Below are 21,903 nucleotides of genomic sequence, written 5' to 3'. Positions count from 1 at the left end.
AAAAATCTCCACTTATCATATTTGATATTAGATCTCCCAGAGGATTTAGTCAAGTGGAATCAGTCTACTTCTCCATCATACACACAACAAGCTCCTCTACCTGCACAATAACTTTTGGTTTCTAATCGCTGAGTGGGCGCGGGACGGACAGAAATCCCCCAAAGCACAAGGTAACTTGTGACTCTCCGGATTTATTCAGCGCTCCGTGTTTGCGTAGCTTTTGGCGTGGGCAGCAACTTAACAACCTTTGCTATGTCAGACCATTTCTTGTAAATGCCAACGCTTAGAAGAACATCTCTTCCGGAATGGGCCGGCGCAGCGACGCTCGAACTCACTCATTGGGCAGAAGGAAGCAGCGTTGTCAAATCATCTCTATTTCATTCATAACACGAAGCAATACACTTGACAGGCATGTGTGGGTGAGAAGTCACTTTACTTAATCAGACACTGAGACATCTTCCAGCATCTCAGGATATCACACACAGGGCCAAGAGCTCAGCTGCTTGTCAAACTGTAAGTGCTTTTATTTTTGCTTTTTATCATAAACGGTGAAAGTTGTAGAACACAAGTTATATATTTTTTGCCTTTATTAGAGATAATTATTATGATATCTCACATAAAAGTAAATAGTAATATTCTATATACTGTTGTGAATCATATCCCCCGCACTTAGGTAAAAGTGAACAATCCATACACGACTTTTCTTCGTCAAGATGTCAAACACGGGAGGTCGGAGACTGAAACAGTGGCTGATCGAGCAGATTCAGAGCGCGCAGTACTGTGGACTCCAGTGGGAGGATGAAAGCCGCACTTTGTTCCGGATTCCATGGAAACACGCAGGGAAACAGGATTACAACCAAGAAGTAGACGCATCCATTTTTAAGGTCTGACTGCACTGCCGTGCCGTAGTTTCACGCACGTTTGGTTTTACGCAGCGTTGCGCGTAAAACCAAACCCTGATAATATAAGAATCTTGATGGCTGTGTTCAGCGCTTCTTCAAGTCTGGTTCTTTTGTGGCCAGATGGAAATGAACATTCAGACCTTTCAGTGCTATTGTTTCTACTTGTTTTTAACATGTAAAACTTTTTAACTCAAACACATTTTGTTCTTTAAAAGAGTGATAGAGCTATAGTTATAATACAGAGAAAAGCTTCAGTGTTACTTTCATACCAAAACTGTGTATCTAAAATTGCATGAACAGAAATAACACAAATGTGCGACGCAGTATGGTAAAATATTGTAAATTCAGGTAGTTGAAAAATAAACACAATTGTCCAACACAATACCAAATCTAATATTTGATCCTTCCATCCACAGGCCTGGGCTGTGTTTAAAGGCAAGTTTAAGGAGGGGGACAAGGCCGAACCTGCGACGTGGAAGACCAGACTGCGCTGTGCCCTGAATAAAAGCCCTGACTTTGAGGAGGTGACAGAAAGGTCGCAGCTGGACATCTCTGAGCCCTATAAAGTCTACCGGATTGTACCCGAGGAAGAGCAGAAGAGTGAGTTTGTGTTATTGTGGTTTATGTGTACATTTTTAGTGAACATCCAAAACATGTCTCTATTATCCAACGTAAATAGTCATAAGAATTTCCAATGTCATGCATGTTGCATGATGGAATTCTTGCGCACTGATTATGAATGAAATGACAATTTGGCAGGAAAACACTATGTTTGTACTGCGAGCATAGTCATAATGTTCTTCTTTCACCCGCAGATGGCAAAAGCTCAGTGATCGCCTTGGCAGCTACCACCAGCTCTGGCGATATCACTGACATGGACTGCAGCCCTGTGGAGATAGAGGAGCTCATTAAAGAGGTGAGACTACCTCACACTTTAAACCATTGATTAGATCTCACTTCTCACCTCTCTTTCTCTTTCACCTCACTTTGCCTTTGCTGCCACTCAGCTTTTGTATCACTTTTTTTCTGATCGCCACACTTGTGCTGTCTCCTCCGACACTTGTTGCATCGATCATGCACACACTCCCGCTTCATCTTCACAATTATGAGGTGTACACAACATTGTTGACAACCACCTTTTATGTTGTTTTCTTTTTGCAGGAGGAAGGCTGCAGTATCCAGGCCAGTCCAGAATATTGGTCTCAGGGCAGCGTCAACGGTAAGACAACCTTTTCCACCCATTTGGCAAAACAACTCACACTTCTCTGATTAAATGAAGCTTCAGTCAGTGTTGTGGCTATAAGTCTTTCCAGGCATATCTATGGCCTTTTGTCTCATCTCTCAAGTGTGACTGTTGTGTCTTAGTGAGATATGAGCTTTGAAAATAACCACAGTGGAAAGCTCAATGACATACCCCTGCAACTGTGGGTGCTAAATAGAGGTTATTTGCTTGTCTGTTGAATTCTGCAATGGAAAAATTGACTAACATCCTGTTGAAGTCTGCTGACTAAGGTGATTATGTCTTTGTGAGATCGTGCTAAAGAAATGGTATTTCTGATGATGCAGCAAAATAATGACATGACACTGTGGTCGTGTCCACTGTGTTAAAAAAGATCCTTAGCTCATCTCTTCCTCCTGTAATTCACAGCTTTCCAACTGCAACAGGACCCTTTGCCATCAGGCAGTCTTAGCTCAGGTAATCATCTATGTTATCCTTGAAAATGTCATAAATAATATCAGACCTATAGTTAAGCATTAACAAAAGTAATAACACAAATGGATTACAGGGTTTTGGCATTATGGCATTATTTTTGTGACATTATATTATTCTCCTCTCCAGCTTTCTCCCAAATGTTGATCAGTTTCTACTATGGAGGAAAGCTGATGCACACGCAGATGGTTAGTCATTCTGAAGGCTGCCGGATCTCCCCACAACAGCACCTGGGTCGTGGTGCCCTATACAGCTCAGACAGCATGCAGAGTGTTCATTTTCCCCCTGCTGAGCTCATTGAGTACGAACGCCAGCGCAATGTCACTCACAAGCTCCTGGGCCACCTGGAGAGAGGTGTACTGGTCCGTGCCAACCAAGAGGGCATCTTCATTAAAAGGCTGTGCCAGAGCCGTGTCTTCTGGAGCGGGCTGGGAGATGTGGGCTCACAGTACAGCCCCGTGCCTTCTAAACTTGAGAGGGATGCTGTAGTCAAGATTTTTGACACAGGAAGGTTTCTTCATGGTGAGTCCCTAGGTTTATGCAGTTATTTTTGAAAGCTCATGAGAGTCAAAATCCATGCACAGCACATACATTTCTTATCAGTCTGACCAGCATGCAACATTATAAAGAAGAATCGATAGCTTGCAGAGATTGTCTAAACAGCTGCTCATGTATATTTTCCAGCTCTACAGCTGTACCAGGAGGGTCAGTTTCCTGCTCCTGATCCGACAGTGACTCTGTGTTTTGGAGAGGAGCTCCTTGATCTCAGCAGTGCCAAGGGCAAACTGATCATTGTGCAGGTGAGATCAGCCAAGTCTTAACTCACTCAAACAGTTGAGTGATAGAGAGTGACACAAATATTTTTTTCCAACCTAGAAACTTGGGTCTTGACACCTTCTAAAGACAGAAAAAGACGAATCGCTACAAATTCTGTATGCTGACAATAAAAATGCATCTTTCTGTCTCCTCTCCGCACGGCAGATCACTGTGGTGAACTGCCAGCACCTGCTGGAGGCCGTGAACGTGCGACGCTCCCAGCCCTACTGCAACAACCCAAACCTGGAGATGTCTGACAATGTGGCCAGTGACCAGATGGCCCGTATCTACCAGGACTTGTGCAGCTACAGCGGCCCCCAGAGGCCAGCCTGCTACAGGGACAACATGCCCATCACTGCCTGAACTGTGAGCTGTAACACACCTGCCAGGAGCTCCTCAGAGCGCACTAGACTGAATGTACAACATATTAGGGACATTCCTTATTTTCCTGACATACACCGATAAGGTGGATTCCGATAAAAGCCAGTAGCGCAATTAGTTTTGGCTTTTTAAATTCATACCAATCACAATGGATGCACAACATGACTCTCTTCATTTTAGGATGTCCTAAATGTTTTGTATATCAGTCATGCTTTCATATATGTATACGTACAGCGCCAACATTCTGTGCCTAATGTCTACTTTACAATTACAAGGGTGTTATCATCCAGCTCAACAAATTTTCCTCACACACACACACACACACACACACATATGTATCTTCAAAGACTCTTACTCAAACTTCACTTGCGGTACGACAACAGTTTGATACACTGTATAGGATGAGGGCAATTTAGTTCTCACAACTGAATTTTATTTTGACACGCATTGTCTTTTCTTTTGCTGTTTTTGCAATTGAGTTTCTTCCTCATGTGGTGACCATTTGGATACCGAATGGACATTTTGTTAGATATCCCTCTGTTTTTTTACAGTAAATAAAAGATCTTTATACGAGTTGCTAAAAATTTCATAGAATTTTAGATGCAATGTGGCATTAAATTACAGATAGGTTTTACTATCAGACTGTTTAACTTGACCTTTATTTCATCATTTTTGTGAACTGCATTTCTAGTAAACATTTTTTTACTGAACTATACACCTGGTTGTCTTTTTATATAATCATATTATTGTTTTATTTAATGTGGATGTTGAATTATTACTAAAGTGACCAATACACAATTGTATGAGCACTGCTAAACTGGGCTGATGGGCCCATGCTGGACTCCTAAATGTTAATGTTCATATTACATATGGCTTCAATTTTCAACTCTTCAGGCAGCCATTTTACCCATTTAGTTTATCTATACAGTATTAAAATCAGTGCATAAAACTATGAACTTGGCTCTGCACTCCTGCTATAACAGCATAACCACACAAGGCTAAAATAATGTAGCTTTGACACCAACAATGGCAAATATTTGTCATGCCTGCCCCATGCAAATCTCTGTAACTTATACTGAAATAAATACAAACCATTGGTGCATATCAGGTGGGCAGTAACAACATTTGAAAACTACACAGTGTATAGACAATATTTTCTGTCTGCTTGTTTCAATGGTTGAGTGACTTTCTATCACGCTTCATGGATGAAACATTCAAGTCAACAACAGCCTACTGTTTTAATGTTTGCACCATTACATAAAATACAACCTTCTAGATGCTTTATGCATATTTTCCTCCACATTTTCCCAATTTAGTCAAATTCAGTGCGATTCTAAGGATCTCGATTTGAATTTGAAATAAAACCTTTGTAGTTTTAACAATGCTTGGCTGCACACAATACTGATGTCAGTGAGGTTGAAGATGTTCAAGCAAATTTCACATGAATCTACAATTTGTGCAGGCAGAAAAGGTCATAATATGAACTTTGAATGTCAAATTGTCTGGAACAATGAGTCATTCCTGAACATAGAATTGAGGGAAACTTCACTTCAGTTCACACTGATCAGGAAAATCTTGATTAAAAAGCCACTTGGTTCTCTTATTATTTTGTCGCTCTTGTGACAACAACATAGTATTTTGAGGGAACTCCTCCACTATTGAGACATTTCATTTACTATGAACACATAATGATTATTACTGCGGCTTAGGAATGTTGAAACTAAAACACTATGAAACTAAAAGAAGGATCTATGCCACTGAGAGCAGGGAAACTCTCGGACAACAGAGCAACAGGAATAGAGGTGAAGCCAAATGATTCAATTATTGACAATGAGACTACCACATCCCTTGGTCTCCTTCTCCTGTGTCTTACTCAGTTGGTCATTAAAAACCAAGTGACAGATGACACTGTCGACTCACACATCAGACTGGTTACATAGAGACAAAAACTGGCAGGGAAGTGCATACAACATGATTGGATTTTAGCCTTATGTAGACGTGGATACACAGCCACACACACACACACACACACACACACACACACACACACACACACACACACAAATAAACACAGACGCAAAGAAATATTTTCAGTTCTCCAATGCAAGACATGGGTTTGTAATGATCATTACAAAGGCTGCCATGTATACTGTACATATATCATTACTGTAAGGTGAAATCCAAACTAAAAGACAGCCTGGCTCATATGAATTCTTAAAATGCAAACGAATTTATATAAACTCAAAAATTTCACATGAAGTAAAAAATACATCAATAAATGGCCCCTGAATAAAAATTATATTTGAGGTCCATACGATAAATTAGTGATATATAACTGACAGAGCTAGGTTACTCAGTCAATCAGTTTTTTTATTAATCAAAAAAAGGTTGCTGTAATGACTCACACAGATCACATAGTGAAAGAAGTCATGTGCTCTTCATATGAACATCTCTGGATAAAACCTTGCGCTTAAATTAGAATATCTATTTAATGGTTCACTGAATAAAAACGCAGGTGGAATATTGTGTGTATGTTTGTGTGTATGTGTGTGTGTGTGTGTGTGGTTATCTAAATGGGGGAGTTCTGTCTAAGTTCCGCAGAACAGGAACTTACTTCAAAAACTGCCACAGGAAACTGACTTTACCCCTACACCCCAGTTAGCATGTCTAAGACTGGATTAACATAATGTATTTATGCCACTCAGACAGAACTGGTCAAAAGTTTGGAATCACCTGTTATATTGATGTTTTTCTTCTTTCCCTCAATAATGGTGATTTGAACATAAAAACAGTATGGTACAGACACCAAATGCATTTACATATGAAATAGTTTTGGAAATGCAAGTAATTAAAGGATAAAAAAAAAAGGGTTCCCATTAGGAACCCATTTTCTTTGGGCCCTCTGCAGTCTACACAATGATGAGATTCAAACTGTGATTTGTCACTTCTGCTCTGGATTCAGGGAATTGCTACATCAAAACCAGACATCACAGTAAAACACATTAAACAAGAATACATGTGCAAACATTAGTCTCTTAGGCTCTCATATTTGTATAGTTATATGTTATGTTCTAATTTCAAATTTTTCCTGATTATTTTAGCATTGTGTAAAAAATCTTATTAGCTCAGGATCAAACATGATATATTTTGGGTAATAGTCTTTTATGCTTTCTTGCCAACATTTAAGATCAATTCCACTTTCACGTCTGAACACAAAGAATGGACGTAATAAAAACAACTAACCTGGCTCTATCCAAAGATAAAATAATCCTGCCACCAGCACCTCCACAGTGACTTGTTGTTTTGACACTTTTGTATAGATTGAACAAATGAGATGCATCATGTTAGTGAGCTTTAGATACACTGGACAGAGTGATGTTAGCTTTCCCCCCTTTTTCTAGTCTTTGTGCAAAGGTAAGCTAAACAGCAGCTTCATATGTACCGTACAGATGTACACTGACCTTTGCATCTAACTCTTGGAAAGAGAGAGAAAGCAAATAATTGTCTTTCCCAGAATGTGGCTCCTTTCTTTAACTGTAGTGTCAATGTATGTGATACGTATGACAAATATTTTGCCTGTGTTTTAGCTACATATCTTATCAAACATAACAGAGCGATGTTTTCGACACCGAGGGGAGTAACATAGCATGTTTACTCAAAAACTATCACCACTTCATTTGTGTATTTCCATTTTGTGAGACTAGAAACTTCTATCCGATGTCATTACAGTGGTTACATTGTCATTTTTACCCTGCAATATTAGTTTCCTCTGGATATTAGTGTGTGGCTCATTGTTTGAGCAAGCCAGCAAATCATGGCGTAGTCAGACCAGATGGTTAAAACACTGTGTGTCTTACTGTTCGAGGACATGATCCCGTATGATGTGTTTCTCTCCTGGTCAAACAGGAGGTGCAAATGTGGATGTTGCCATGAAGCGACTATGAAATCTCAGCAGACAGAGGGGATGATGATGATTTCACAAAGAATAGGCCTAGTTTTATTTCTTGGAAATGCATCTACAGTTTTACTTCTGTTGAATTTTGAAAGTATTACAATTAAACACAACATCAACATTTGATTCCCACCCCCCCTCCCATCCCTGCAGGGAGTGTAGAATAGAAAGAGACACATGCTTGTGTGCATTTCTGCTAACGGCATCTCTTTTCTGCTCACATTTCCAGTGTCTGCAATGTGGTTCTCTTTGTATTGCAACATCTCTTTGTGGCGTCTGAGGCTTCCCACAATAAATCATTAGAGATGAGCGAACTGATGTTGCCGCCATACGTAACCATGGTTAACTGCTCCTTATCATTTCAATCACCTGTGCTGTATGGTCGACACTTCAGGGAAGCAGCCCCTGTTTTGCGAAAAGCTGCACTTAAAGTAAATTAAGCAAAAAAAGAGGAATAACAGCGAATTGACAGTTTTTCCTGATAGATTAAAGGAATTACTTTGTCTATTTTTGTTGTTTCCTGAATTGTCTGTATTGCTGACTCCTCAGTCCTTCCAAGCAATGTTCCTGGGTTTGGTTGCAGTCTCAGCACTGACCTTTCAGTTGAGCCATGCTTGTTTTCCACAGCGTGTATTAGCTGGAATTTAACATGAACAATCACAAGCTCTGATAAAAGATACCTTGATGAAACACATTGCATATTTTTTGTGTTTTAGTTCATTTTTTCAAAGCCCTTTGTTAATCTAAAAAAAGCCTTAAACCGATGAAGTGGGTGTTATATTATAGGCCCCATTCATTTGGTTCCAGGTAAATGAGACAAAATACATTTAAAGAATGGCCTGGTGGGAAGCTGTGATTTACCATTAACAGCTTGTGTTATGCAAGCAGTGATGTGGAAGGCGTTGGTGGTGTCTCTGGGGAGGACGCTGGTTTAGAATCAGTATGGGTGAGATGAGAATAGGCATCCACAGAGGAACTGGGAGAGCACTGAGGACGCTGTCAGTGGAGAGACAGGTGGACGGGGAGCCCACATCCTGGGACGCATGGAGCAAGCCACCTAACCACACAAGTTGTGTACACACATACACACACGCACATGCATACACCATGGTGGCCACACTGATCAAGGATCATATCCTCTAATCAGTATCAGTTCATGTCCCTCAAAGCAAACGTACCTACAGCCTCACACCTACAAAGGTCGTCTTCAGGATATTTTTGTCACATGAAGAGCTGTAAAAACTGTCAGAAATGAATGTAAGACAACTCTAAATGAGTTGTCTTACATTCATTAAATTAACACCTATATTGAAGACAAGAAGACATTGAAATTGTGTGATGTGGCAAGAGTGACTTGAAATGTAAAAGTGAAGATAAGGAAGTACGCTGATTTACGGGAAAGCTGTTTATTGTAACATGGTATCAATTTCAAAATATTACAAGATCAATCTTCCTTCCCTCAGTGTACATTGTCTTAATGTTATTTAAATTACAAACTTCTTTTTAAGATTACTTTTGAAACATTCATGAAGCAAAGGGCCATGTATGGATAACCTTGCTGATGGATAACGCTGTGCCAAGAACTCAGCCTTAATAAGTGGTACATGCTCTAGCAGGTGAGCCACTGGAGTGCCTCAATGGTAATGCTTTAGCACATGATTGGCTAGTTTCCAGGACCTCACAAGTGCAATAAAGTTAAAGTTCTAAAGGTTATCTTTGTAGCTATTTTTATGAGAAAGATTTCATTTGAGTGATTCACATGTGACTGATCTGAGTTTCAAATAAAGATTGTTCAAGATAATGATACAATGCGAAAGTAAACTAAATGTAAACTCTTGGTGTAAGAAATCTGAAGTCACCACAGGCCTGCATTTATAAAGTATGTCATTTTAAGAAGGGAGAGTGTGTACGTTGTATCTGAGTCAGTGTTTGAAACAGCTGAGAATTGCATCAGTCTGTCCCGGTTGCTGCACTCTTTGACAAGAGTGATCCCTGACCGCCTGATCTGTCTCTGGACAGGAAAAACAGGAAGGAGCCCAGGAAGATGGTCCAGCACACAACTTCTCCCCTGAAAAGAGGAACAGTCAACACAGAGGCCATCTGTTGAAAAGATCTTAACAACTCAAACCATTTATAAAATCAAATATACATCAGGGGGGAATCCGTCCATTTGTGATGAGATATTGTCATCAGATATTTGTTTTGGTGCCTATAAAGCACACAAGTTGAATACATCCTAATTAAATCCATTCAGTCAATTCAATTTATAAGCTGTATATCTTGAAGACAGTCCCTCAGAGATGATCTATTTCAGACATGAAACACCTATTGTGCTGTAAAGTGCGTGGGCCATTTGCACAGAAATACTGATAATTTGGTTATAACTAGAATCCATGCATGGTCTACTTCTGTTTCATATTCGAGCAAAACAAAACTCATCAGTAGAAAAAGAAGGTGATGGATGTTGAGGTGGAGGGGAAGACCAGGGTGGGGTGACAGTCCCTGGGGAACCAGAGCCAGGGGAGCATGAGAGCTGTATTGACATGCTACTCGCAGTTCAGTGCTCACTCTGTGTGTGTGTGTGTGTGTGTGTGTGTGCTTGTGTGCATGCAAAGCACAGAGGTGACGGGATGTGGGTAGCTAGAAAGGTGATAGTTATGAGGTAATAAAGAGATACCTGAGAAAAGGATTTTCAGCCGTCTCAACAGATATTGTGAATGTACACCTTTCATGCTGAATCTAATTGTTTATATAAAAACATCTGCTTTTAGGATATAGAAAGTAGAATTATTCAAGGGTAAAATACTCAGCAGCAAAAAATGTTTGCTTCTTAACAATATAATATGACAATATAATTCAACTCATGTTTAAGGTAGCTTGCTGCTACACACAAAAAAAAGGGTACAAGCATTGTTTGCACCAGCAGACATTATTTATTTTTGTCTTCTGCCTTAACAATTGAGAGGAATTTTGTTAAAGAATTTTATTCTATTTTTTCTTTGTATAATATGTGGTTGATTACACGTAACTCTGTTGATGATTGGGGAACAGGATCTTTGTGGCTTTTAACCTTGTCTCCAACTACATCGTTAGACCGATGGTATAAGTCGCATTGATTACACAACCTCTTTCTGAGTAAGAAGCCACACACTGGCCAGGCAACAGGTGCTGCTGGGATGAAGATTATTTAAAGTTGCTCTAAAATGGTTCCAGTGCAGCTGAAGGAGCCCGTGGGCCAAGCTGTCTGTCGACCACATGCCTAAGTAGAAAGTACAGTGACAGTACATACTTCCCCCTTTGAAATACCAGAATCAAAACATGACCATCACATGACTGAGGTGGAATTACCTGGTAGTACAATGCTAATATCATTTACACCGCGAGTCTGTTTGGTTAATTTTAGAGTCATTTTGAAACTATGGTAGGTGTACTGTGTCATTCTGCATTTATAGATTGCATAATGATGAACACGATTCACTATGTATTTATACAAATGTATTTTGGGCAAAATTTAGAGTGAAATTAGACCTTGTTAATGGAAGGAATTTTGAACAGTTTGCATGTTTAAAATCAGCAACCTGGGGAAAGGTTCAAATATATTTTTGTCACACGATTTGCATTTTATCGTCCCCTGCTGTGTCCCATAGAAGGAGAGAAAAGGGAGCAGCCCCAAGGACCACTGAAGCAGATCTTCTATGGCTAGTTAACCATGATGGCTTGCACAGTTTACAGTTCACATCAATAACTGTGCACAGGGGAAAATCCTGCTTATGTAACTTAGGGCAAAAAGTAAGGCTCATGTCATAAGAGTGCTCAAAAGCATGAGAAGGAGATAGTGAAACTTTAAAAAAAGAGGAAATAGCTCTTTGTTAAAAGATGTTGTATTATTGAAAAATATTTCATTTATCATTTTCAAATATTTATTGTGCTGCTCTTAGCTTTTAGAACGAACTAAAGGAAACGGCATAGATAAACCACACTAAACTACAACAGCTTTATATTGCCATCTAGTGGCAACATACAACCAAAGGCTATGACACATGACATTCATTTATTTTTGTTTATTTCTATTTTTCTTGCATATGTTTGTATAGATGAGGTTTAAATAAAGCATTAAGCGTCAACATGTACACATGATATATTTGAACCTCATGCATGTGCACAAAAAAAGAAAAGTACTAAATTATTTCTCACTGAATATCTAAATAAAATGTAAAGTCTCTGTGTTCCATCTTTGCTGTTGTCAGTCCTCATTTCAATTGTTTTGAGCTTTTGTTTAAGATTTAAAATTTTGTATTCACAATTGCCTTTTTCTGTTGTGCTGGACATTTTTACTAACTTCAAATCTGTTTCAGAATGTTCATACTTTCAGTTGCGGGATGAAAAGTGCATTTTAGGTTTGCCAAAACACGTGTTCATATTTTTTTCCAAATGCTCCATTTGTGCTACTGATAACAAACACGTTTTGTTTCTACTTGGCAGTGTTGCTCATCTTAATGCATGCTACAGTCAATTCCATTCCCTCATTTTCCAAAGTGACTCCTTCAGGAAAAGCAGATCATATCTATCTATGCGCTTTCTGGGTAAATTGTTTGTTTTTTCTGCTACATTAAAAACCTAGAGAGGGCATACACGTGACCACCATAATTACAGATAATTTCTTACGATTGCCTTACAGAATATGTTGGATAGTGATTATAACTTGTAGTAACATTTATAAATGTAGCTCCAGAATAAGAAATAATAAAAATGAATTCTAATTATTTTGTATCGTATTAAGTATTATTCTTGCGGTTTCAATGTGGCCGTATTGTCAGAGAAGCTTATGTTGTGTTAAATCAGCCTGACAACTGTACTGTTCTGTCATGTCCGCTGTTAGTTCAACAATTACAGCTGAACATAAAGGAAAAACAAACAGGAAAAAATAGATACGGCAGGAGATTGTTGCTGTCAAAAGAGACTTTAGAGTCTCAGTGGAGGTTATTAAGGGAAAGTCATCGGGGAGGTACACACATTAACTAAGGTTGTGGTCTTGTGGAGGATACCGAAATCTGATCTTATCCGAAAACCAGTCATCACATTAAACCACTGCACACTGATACAGAAACTCACTATGATTTAGTATAAAACCTTCCTCTTTTACTGTAGATATAGGGTTTTGAAGATACAATAAAGTTACTGGACTTTTGGAATTCAGTATTTAAATAGTTTTGATTCCTGTGAATGTTATGTGAAGTTTTAACAGTCTGCAACTGCTCTACATCTATTTAATGTGCCTTTCCTGTAATTTTCCATTAACTGTAGTTTAATTAATGAGCCACACATGCAGATGGCGGGGAAGCCCTGGACTGCTCCAGAGATGCCTGCGTAAGTGTTTACGTGGCCTGTTTAGAAACCCTTTTTTTACCAAGTCACTCAAGACACGACAGGCTAGTAGTCGCTCTCTTTCTCTCGTTGTTACATACACACGCACATTTTCAAGACTTTCCACATCGAGCCTAACGATGATCTTTACCTCATCTACACCCAATTACTCACTGACCCTAATTGAATACTTGGCAGAGAGTGCGGGTGGTGATGGCCTGCACTGAGCTCAGGGATCATCAGTCTTGGTCATTGGCCCCATTAGGTAGCTCGAGTGACCTATGATGTCATTATGTAGTAAAGTCGAGGAAACTAATGGACAGCGGGTCTCATGACAAAGATGGCACTCTTTTTCTCCACTGATTTTAAACCTGAGCTGACTTCAATTTGTCCACATGTCTACTTCATGGCTGTGTGAGAAATGTAGCTAGCGACGTTTTCCACCGTTATTTTGAGTATGAAATTGAGAGAGTTCCCTCAAAGTTTGGGGATGTGAGAGTACCTTTTGTGGTTTAAACAAGCTTGTTTCCATGAAATGGGTTTTTTTTTTTCTTGTATCTCATGTGAGAAGAGTTTTTCACTTATATTTTGCAAACGCACTCAGTGAACTCACAGATTGAGACAGTAAAGCTGACTTGACCTTGAACATTTTGAGGGACCAGAGGCCAATAACACCAGTCATAAATCAAATCAAATCAAATCACATCAAATCACATGCCCTTTTCCAGCTAATACTCTAACACAACCACATTTAATCTCAGCATTGGGTCATAAATGCTGCGATCACATCCTCTGATGGCAAAGATTATATGTAAATGCTGATGAGTGTGTAAGTAGCATATATTAGATGGGGCAACACACACAAAAAAAGAGCAAGCTGTATTTTTGGTTGCACCATATACGGCCTTAATCTGTAGAGGTTGGAGAGGGGACAGCTGTGGCTGAAGATTTACTCCACCTCTCGTTAAAGCTCAGCCAAGGCAGCTGAGCTCTCAGCCTCTTCACTGCATCCTGGATTCGGGAGAAAATGAGCGCGGAGCAGAAGAGGGGACCTGGTCCGCCTACAACTTCTCCCAGGGGGTGAATTACGATTTCCCGTGTAAATATGAACCCAGGGAAAGAGCCTGAACGGTCATCCATCAGCCTGGTTGTCTGCATTCTCCTGAACAATGTGTGAACCCTGGGCGCAAAGAAGGTCAAAAGAAGGGTGACTTCCACCTTTGCACGCACACACACTCACACACACACACACACATATATTACAAACATAGTCACACACATCAGGCTTACACACACCACCCCGCCCAGCAGTAAGAAGTCGTTTGAGTAAATCACCTCTGGGAAAAAAGTTATTCACACTAGATGACAGAATTTTTTTTATTAAAACAACAAAAAAATATGTCCTTGTGATGTGACCCAACAAAAAGCACTCATCTCAGGTTTTAAGTCTGTTTCAGTGCTGTGTGTTACAGTGTTGCTTGATACTAAATTTGAACACCAATACTAATGCCTCGTCACCAAATTTGATTGCTCATTGTAAAAGGGCCCATTTCTTAGCAGCACCAAATATTCTTATTAAAATGTGTTCAGTTGTAATTCTTGCAAAATTGTATTCAAAGTGTAATTAGTGTAATTGATGCCATACCGATTGTTACCATGTGTAGTCATATGTGCATTTTTATTTCCATAGGCAATATACAGTACATATACTATAATTTTGTCTCATACACCATAAATCCACAGTAAACTACTAGCTATACTGTCTAAGAATAACTAAAATTATCAGAAGATTTCTGCTTTGCATTTGTTAATTAAGCCTGCTGTCATTAGATAAACCAAACATTAATACGTACGTACTGAATGTAATGTCTGAAAGAGTAAACATCATGTTTTTATTTAAAGGATTAATCCCTTACATTAAAGAAATCACAAAATTGTATAATACATTTTTTAAAAAAAGTAACAATCTAGTTCTTTCTTTCTTTCATCATTTATGGTTTGTTATATTGTTTTTTAATCACTCCAGGTCTTTTTTCCCTTTAATCTGATTGAGGTTTAGGTCCACATTTTTGGTGACTTTTTCATTGCAGTAGTTTTTCTTCAGGGACCAATTATGCCTGTAATGCAAAAAAACCAAAATCTTTCAAGTTCTGTCTAATTTTGCAAAATGAACTCTAAAATTCACAAAAATCAAAAGGAAAATACCTTTTGCCTATGATTAGGTGGTCTATTTGAAGTAACAAAAGATTTACCCAGTGCCACCCTTATGCATACTGAAGAAGAAATGCAGAATACTACTTTCAGCCTGCTGATGACCGCAGTGAACGCATCATCTTCTGGTCTGATGGTCATGAAACTCGGCTGATAGGGAAGGTTTATGGCGCTGTGTAGACCGTGTGGCAGTGTGTGGAGGGATGGGATCTGTCTGTATCTCTGTCTACGATCCTGACAGATCTGGCTTTAGTCTGCACCCAGACCTCCTACATGCATGTTTCACTGTTTACTGCCCCTGCCTCACGCTCCTCCCCCTCAACACATCTATCATTTCAGCAGGACCACACGCACATACATGACATACACGGATACAAATACACACATACACGTACCGTACCTCAAAATCCACAGGTTAAGGTTATTATCTCTCAATTATAACCTTGACCCTAAACAAAGTCATCATCCTAAACTAAGCCTGACCATAACTTCCTATCCTACCCCATGTGTAATGTAATTTTTAAACTGAAGCTTGAACTCTTGCCTAACCCTTTTAAGAAGTTAGGACGAGCAAATGAGCCTCATCTTAGAAAAATGTCCTCCCTTTGAATGTCCAAAAATGATTTCACTGGGACTGCAAAACATGAGCACACACTCATACTAGCTCAACCAACTCGCTCCCCACTTTATTTCTGACCTCCCCCTGCGTCATCGGGCTCTTCCAGTACACGTGTTTCGTAGGTAGACAGACTGGTGCTCATTCCACATGCAATTTCCTGTAATAAAAGCAGTTTGAGATGATGAGCTCTGTGCGGGCTGATGCCAGCTGGTGATACCTGGACACCAGGGAATTCTGTGCACGTCTGACCCCAGGAAATGTTGCCAATACACTGTCATCAATGGACATTTACTGGACTTATGAAGTGCTGCATATTATATTTAGCGTGCAAATCTTGTTTATGTATGGTCCCAGAAGAGCAAATTCTACGGTTCTGTGTTTAATTGTTTTGTGTTTATCTATGCATGTCTGAGGACCTCTGTGTGTATGTGTTTGTATGCGGTCAGAGAGCTGCTACTCGATCTGTATTGGTAGAGGAAAGAGGAAATTGTTATAGTGAACTTAAAAATCAAGAAGAATACCCCACTCCCCAAAACCCCTCCACCTCCCATGTGCTTTCTTGCCCTGTCCATCCATCATTAGTCAGACTGACTGCAGCTCCAGGCCCATACACTCTCTAACAATAACCCTACCTCTAACCCTAAAACTCAACCTGGCTTCCACTCTCACCTTTCCCACATTAACAAACTTTCTGGGAGAGCTGGAGCTGCACTTTTTCTTCTTCTTCACTTTTCTCTCCCTCTCTCTTTCTCAGGCATTGACTTCTATCTCTGACTGCATGCATACTTGCGTACCGTTTTCCTGCTTTTTTTCCCTGCACTTTCTATCACTCTGCTAACCCTTCAGCATGGTGAGAGCATCCATCTGTTTGGCCGGGGAGTAGAGATCGTCTGGATTATTTACACCTCTTATTCAGTGCAAGTGTGTGATAGTGGAGGGTGGAGGACTTTACGCGGAATGATCAAGCCGCCCACCTCTGAGCCTGGTTCTGTTTGAGGTTTCAAAGAGGAGTTTTTCCTGCTATTGTTGCCTAATATAATATCTGATGCTGCCTTTGGGGATTCTTGAATCCTTAATTTTGAATCCCTGAATTGTTGGGTCTCTCTCTTAATGATAGAGTTAGGTCTAGACCTGCTCTTTATGTTAAGCGTCTTGAGATAACACTGTTATGAATTGGCGCTATATAAATAAGGATTGATTGATTGATTGATTGAAGTTTGTTGCTCCTTTCTGTGCTGCCATGCATACAAAAGTACAATACCTATAGTATTTATCCATGCTGCAACATCCAGATATTTTTGTTGTTTTGTTTCTATTTGTCCAGCTTTTGAGATCTGAAATTTTATTTGCTGAGCTTTGAGCTAATAGCAAATGTCAGCGTGCTGTATTGCTCAAAGTGACAACAATGCATCTTAGTTTAGCAAATTAGAAGGCTAACATTTGGTAAGTTGCACTAAACACAAGCTGCAGCTGAGGCTAATGGGAATGTCATGAGTTTTTCAGGGATTTGGTCATTAACCAAAGTGTTGAACAAAAGAAAACTGGCCATTAAATGTTACGGTATTGCCAGGGTGATCATGGTTCATCCTGAAGGGAACATACACTAAATGTCTATACCAAATTTCATGTTAGTTCATCCAACATTTGCTGAGATATTCAATTCAGGACCATACGTTCAGGACTGCTGAAGTGCTGACTCGCAGCCACAGTGCCAGCATTGCTAAAAATTCAACTGCCTTCAACTGCCCTGTCACTCAAGAAAATCCACAGAACACACTGTCAGCAGTTTTCTGAGGAACAATTATTTGGTTGACAGTTGCAATGAAAACTGTTTAAAGCATGTTCTGTTCTAAGTTATTTGTTTTGGAGAGTAAGTAAGAGGGCACGATCAGTAAAAACTCCACTTGCCTCCATTGTGTTGAGTCTCATACATGAATATTTCAAAACCTGAGCAAACCAAACATTCTGCATGGTAGGCAGCACTACTATTAGTATGAAAATATGTTATTTTTCAGTCATTTGGATGAATTTACTACCTAAAATGTATCAAAAACAGCCAGCAAAATAGCTTCATATATTTTTTCGTATACAAACGTTCTGGTAGTCTAAAATATCTAAATGATCTAAATTTTTATTTTACTCTACAAGTAAATGTTAATTATTCAAAAAATATGACAGTATGATTCTTTCTCCTTGTGTTTATGTGTCTGTGTGTGTGACAGAGATCTCTGTGGGGTTTTTTCAGTCTCGGAGGGATTACTACGGCTAGCAGATTGCTGTCTTACATGAACATTAGTACCAGGTCACACAGACAGGATGTTGATAACATCCAGCAAAACTCCACCTCTCTCCCTATTTCTCTCCTTCTTTCTGTCTCCCTCCACCTTTGCATACCCACACTGGATAAAGATTTATCATAAGATAACATAAGCAAAGAAACAAAGACATTTGCATTTGTAGACGATAAGGCATAAAATATAACCAGTATTATATCACTGATCACAAAACATTATCTTGAGATTCTTAATACTTTGCTGAATCATCTTGTGTCATCCATTACACATCCCACACTCTGTTGCAGGCTACATTTAGTTCTTGTTGTGAAATGTTAGGAAATCCCACCATTGGCTAAGATGTAAAAGTTTCAGTCTGACTATTTACATTATGTATTTATACTCCCATGTAATCCACAATACTTGAATGTAAACATATCAAAGCCATATATATATATATATATATATATATATATATATATATATATATATATATATATATATATATTCTAACATATTACTCTGTTATATTGACCCCCAGAAGACTTTGGTTGGAGCGCAGAAAAATGTCAGGATGAAGGAGTTCTTCCAGCTGGACATTCGTCCTCACTCATTTATAAATGATGACTGCTGCCCTGCTGCAGTATTAACCTGGCAACTCTTCACTTCCATCTGAATGTTCTCTTCACGTTTCTTTAAATTAAGCAAACCTTTTTTTCTGACTGACTGGGTCACACTGTACTGTATTTTGGGTATCAACTTGTTACAGCTACCATCAATACCATTGATAGTGACACTTAGAAAGGTATTCAAACCCCAAACTGCACCATTTTTTATGGCTGCACTATTTCCTTACATCATGGAAGATATCCTGTGCGTCATTTTATACAAATTTCCCCAAAGTTCAGTCTGACATACTGTTTGGAAACACTGGGAACTTAAAATTAAGCTCTGGCTGTTTGATTCATGTTTTGCTAAACAACAGGATTTTTTTAAATGGAATCATTTGAAAAAAAAAATTATTACCTTGTTATTCATTTCTTTCATACACAGTATTTGCCTTTGTTAGTAGATGATTTGGGGTTTCACATTTCATGTTGTTGCAGTGATACTCACACAACCAGTGTGAGTTGTCTCTTTGGTGGCACCAGAGGAGTTCAACTCGAAGCAAATTAATTTTGTTATTCAACAGCCCTCAGGAGTGTTTTATAATTTTGTCCTACATGCTCCAGCATTAGATTGAGTATGTGGGTTATACTGTGTTCACTCGCACGCCTCCCGTGGGTTGGCAGCTGTCCAGCGGGCTCGGGACTGCTCAAGCCCCTTGTCGGGTCTGGCCTGTAGGCAGGATCTTGTAGGCCTGATTACAATACTGTCACAGAATGACAGATGGAGGCTCTAAGGAGCTCTATCTTTAGCTCTGGGTAAGGCCTCCACTACTCCAGCCTCCACTTGGCTCTTAAGGGAAGAATGGAGGGACGAAGAGGAAGGGAAGTACGGAGCAGCAGATGGAGACTGAAAATAAGTTACTACGTGGGAAGAAAGTCACCTATGTTATGGCAAGCAGTGTTGTTTTACCAAAAAGAGTTATTGGAGTGAGAAGATGTGAGGATAACAGATGAAAGACACTTAGATTTTGGCAATCTGCAGAGTAAAACCTCCTCTGCAGTTGTAAATGTTTACAGCGAGTGAATGTCAGAGTATGTCTACAGTGAAAATGTCTTTTGTTTCTCCACTCCCAATCGCTGACATAGTTGTCCTAATGTCAGTGGAGAAGACGAAGCAGCATATTTCCAGGCCTCCCTCTGTCTGTCCACCTCCCCTCTCAGGCCTCTGTTGGTTTAACCCTGGTGGGCAGCAGCCAGGCCTGACAGCACCCAGACTCTGTCATGTGATTTATGTCTCCCTCTGAGAGTGGAGAGCCGATGACCACTCAGATTTGACCCCTGCCTTCTTATCAGCCACTCATCAAGAAGCAGACAACACTCAGACTTATTGTCGTTTACTCATCCAAACCATGAGCCATGGTAGCACTTAACATAGTTAGTCATAATAGTTATCTTAGGTAGTAGAAGTAATAGAGATAGTAGTGGCACAGATAAAACATACTGTATATGTCTATTGCTTCTGGTTGTGTCTCTTTACATTAGTTTTGAATGTTAGAAATCAACATGCACATACATGCAGAAACTGCCAAATACAGTTTACAAATTGAACTTGGCATCTTAGCCTGAGAGAGTCAATTTGTTCATGTAGTGGTTTCTGCTATTGTTTCTAATACTCATACATCAGATTTTATTCCGATAATTACATTTAACATCACTTTTGCATTTATATATATATGTTTTATATTTTATAAAGCTAATGAGTGGCCCGTTATATCATGAGGTTTGGTTAATTGACTGTGTTCCAGTGGGAACTGACTGTTTTGGTGTGTTTTTTGTGAGGTTGTTCCTTTTTTTTGCTCTGTAGTGCAGTATGTATCCTGTAGGGGGGGCCCTGCACAATGCTATAAAAGAAGATCCATAATCCACGGAGCCCCACTTAAACAGATTTGGATGATGACCGTGGCTTTTCATCAATACCCCCTCACCTAAACACTGGTCATGACATAAAATCAGTAAATACTACTTCAGAAATTAATACCATAATACAGAGTACAGACATTTGAAACACATTTTTTACAACTGTCAAAATTAGAACTCAGCTTTATGATGTGAAATCCCTGTTAATTCAACCATAGTGGCTATTATATGTATACCTGGTGATTTCTTTTCCAACCAAAAGAAAAAGAAACATTTTTCCACAGCGTTCACCACAGAACATCTTTCAAAACAAGCACCAGGCTGGGTTTAAGGTGATGTAAACACAGATCTATTTCTGTGTCTATGACACACTGTGGTTTCTCTGGAAAGGGAACAGCAGCCCAACATTACAACAAAAGAGGCCACACAGACAGTGGTGGCTAAAGCATCTCTCTGGACCCAGAAATGGACAGACGGATGGATAAAGAGATGTAGGGATGGGCCATCGCAGCCAAGTACAATGAACAAATATGCATATACACACACACACACACACACACACACACACTCACAAACACACACATACATATACATATGTAAATACGTATACAGTACTGTGCAAGGTTTGAAGAAATGCTGTAAACTAAGAACGCTTTCAAAAATATAAAACTTTATCGTTTAAAATCGGCATTCTATAGAGTATATAGAGTGGAGAACACAATGCAAGTGACCGTGAAGAGGAAAAAAGGATGTAAGAGAGAATTAAATGTTACATTGAATTACATAATTACATTTTTCCAGAAGTCACTTCCATGGAAGAGAATAAAGAAGTGAGAGAAAAACATTTTGAAGTACTGGAGAGGAAGAAAGGAGCCAGATCACTGTGGTAAAGTCACTGTGACACAGAGACACAGAACAGACAAAGCGCTCTCCCTCATAAACTCAGCAGAGCGGCTTCAGCAATCTGGCACACACCGACTGACAGTGACACACATGCACACATCTTCAAGCCTTGACCAGTAAATATAGATATTGTAACCTGCTTATGAACACTGACTTCTTAATCTATGGGTGTATCTGCGTGTGTGAGCTTGCTTTATCAGTTCTCTGGCCACCATGAGAAAGGATCGATCAGGCGCCAGACAGCTG

At 39.5% G+C, this 21,903-nt stretch overlaps 1 protein-coding gene across 1 annotated transcript; it reads left to right on the top strand.

Annotated features, from left to right (window-relative positions):
* The first annotated feature begins 442 nt into the window (after positions 1 to 442).
* irf8 (interferon regulatory factor 8) lies at positions 443 to 4,762 on the top strand. Its single transcript, XM_070833769.1, has 9 exons — positions 443 to 513; positions 674 to 884; positions 1,319 to 1,502; positions 1,718 to 1,818; positions 2,064 to 2,121; positions 2,551 to 2,598; positions 2,743 to 3,135; positions 3,298 to 3,413; positions 3,595 to 4,762. Exons 2-9 carry the CDS (start codon positions 714 to 716, stop codon positions 3,790 to 3,792), a joined length of 1,269 nt encoding a protein of 422 aa, XP_070689870.1. The 5' UTR covers positions 443 to 513; positions 674 to 713; the 3' UTR covers positions 3,793 to 4,762.
* The last annotated feature ends 17,141 nt before the right edge of the window (positions 4,763 to 21,903 follow it).

The sequence above is a fragment of the Pempheris klunzingeri genome, chromosome 1 (assembly GCF_042242105.1).
Source record: "Pempheris klunzingeri isolate RE-2024b chromosome 1, fPemKlu1.hap1, whole genome shotgun sequence".
Classification (NCBI taxonomy): Eukaryota; Metazoa; Chordata; class Actinopteri; order Acropomatiformes; family Pempheridae; genus Pempheris; species Pempheris klunzingeri.
Note: the sequence above shows the minus strand (reverse complement) of the source record. Positions and strands in the feature narration are given on the sequence as shown.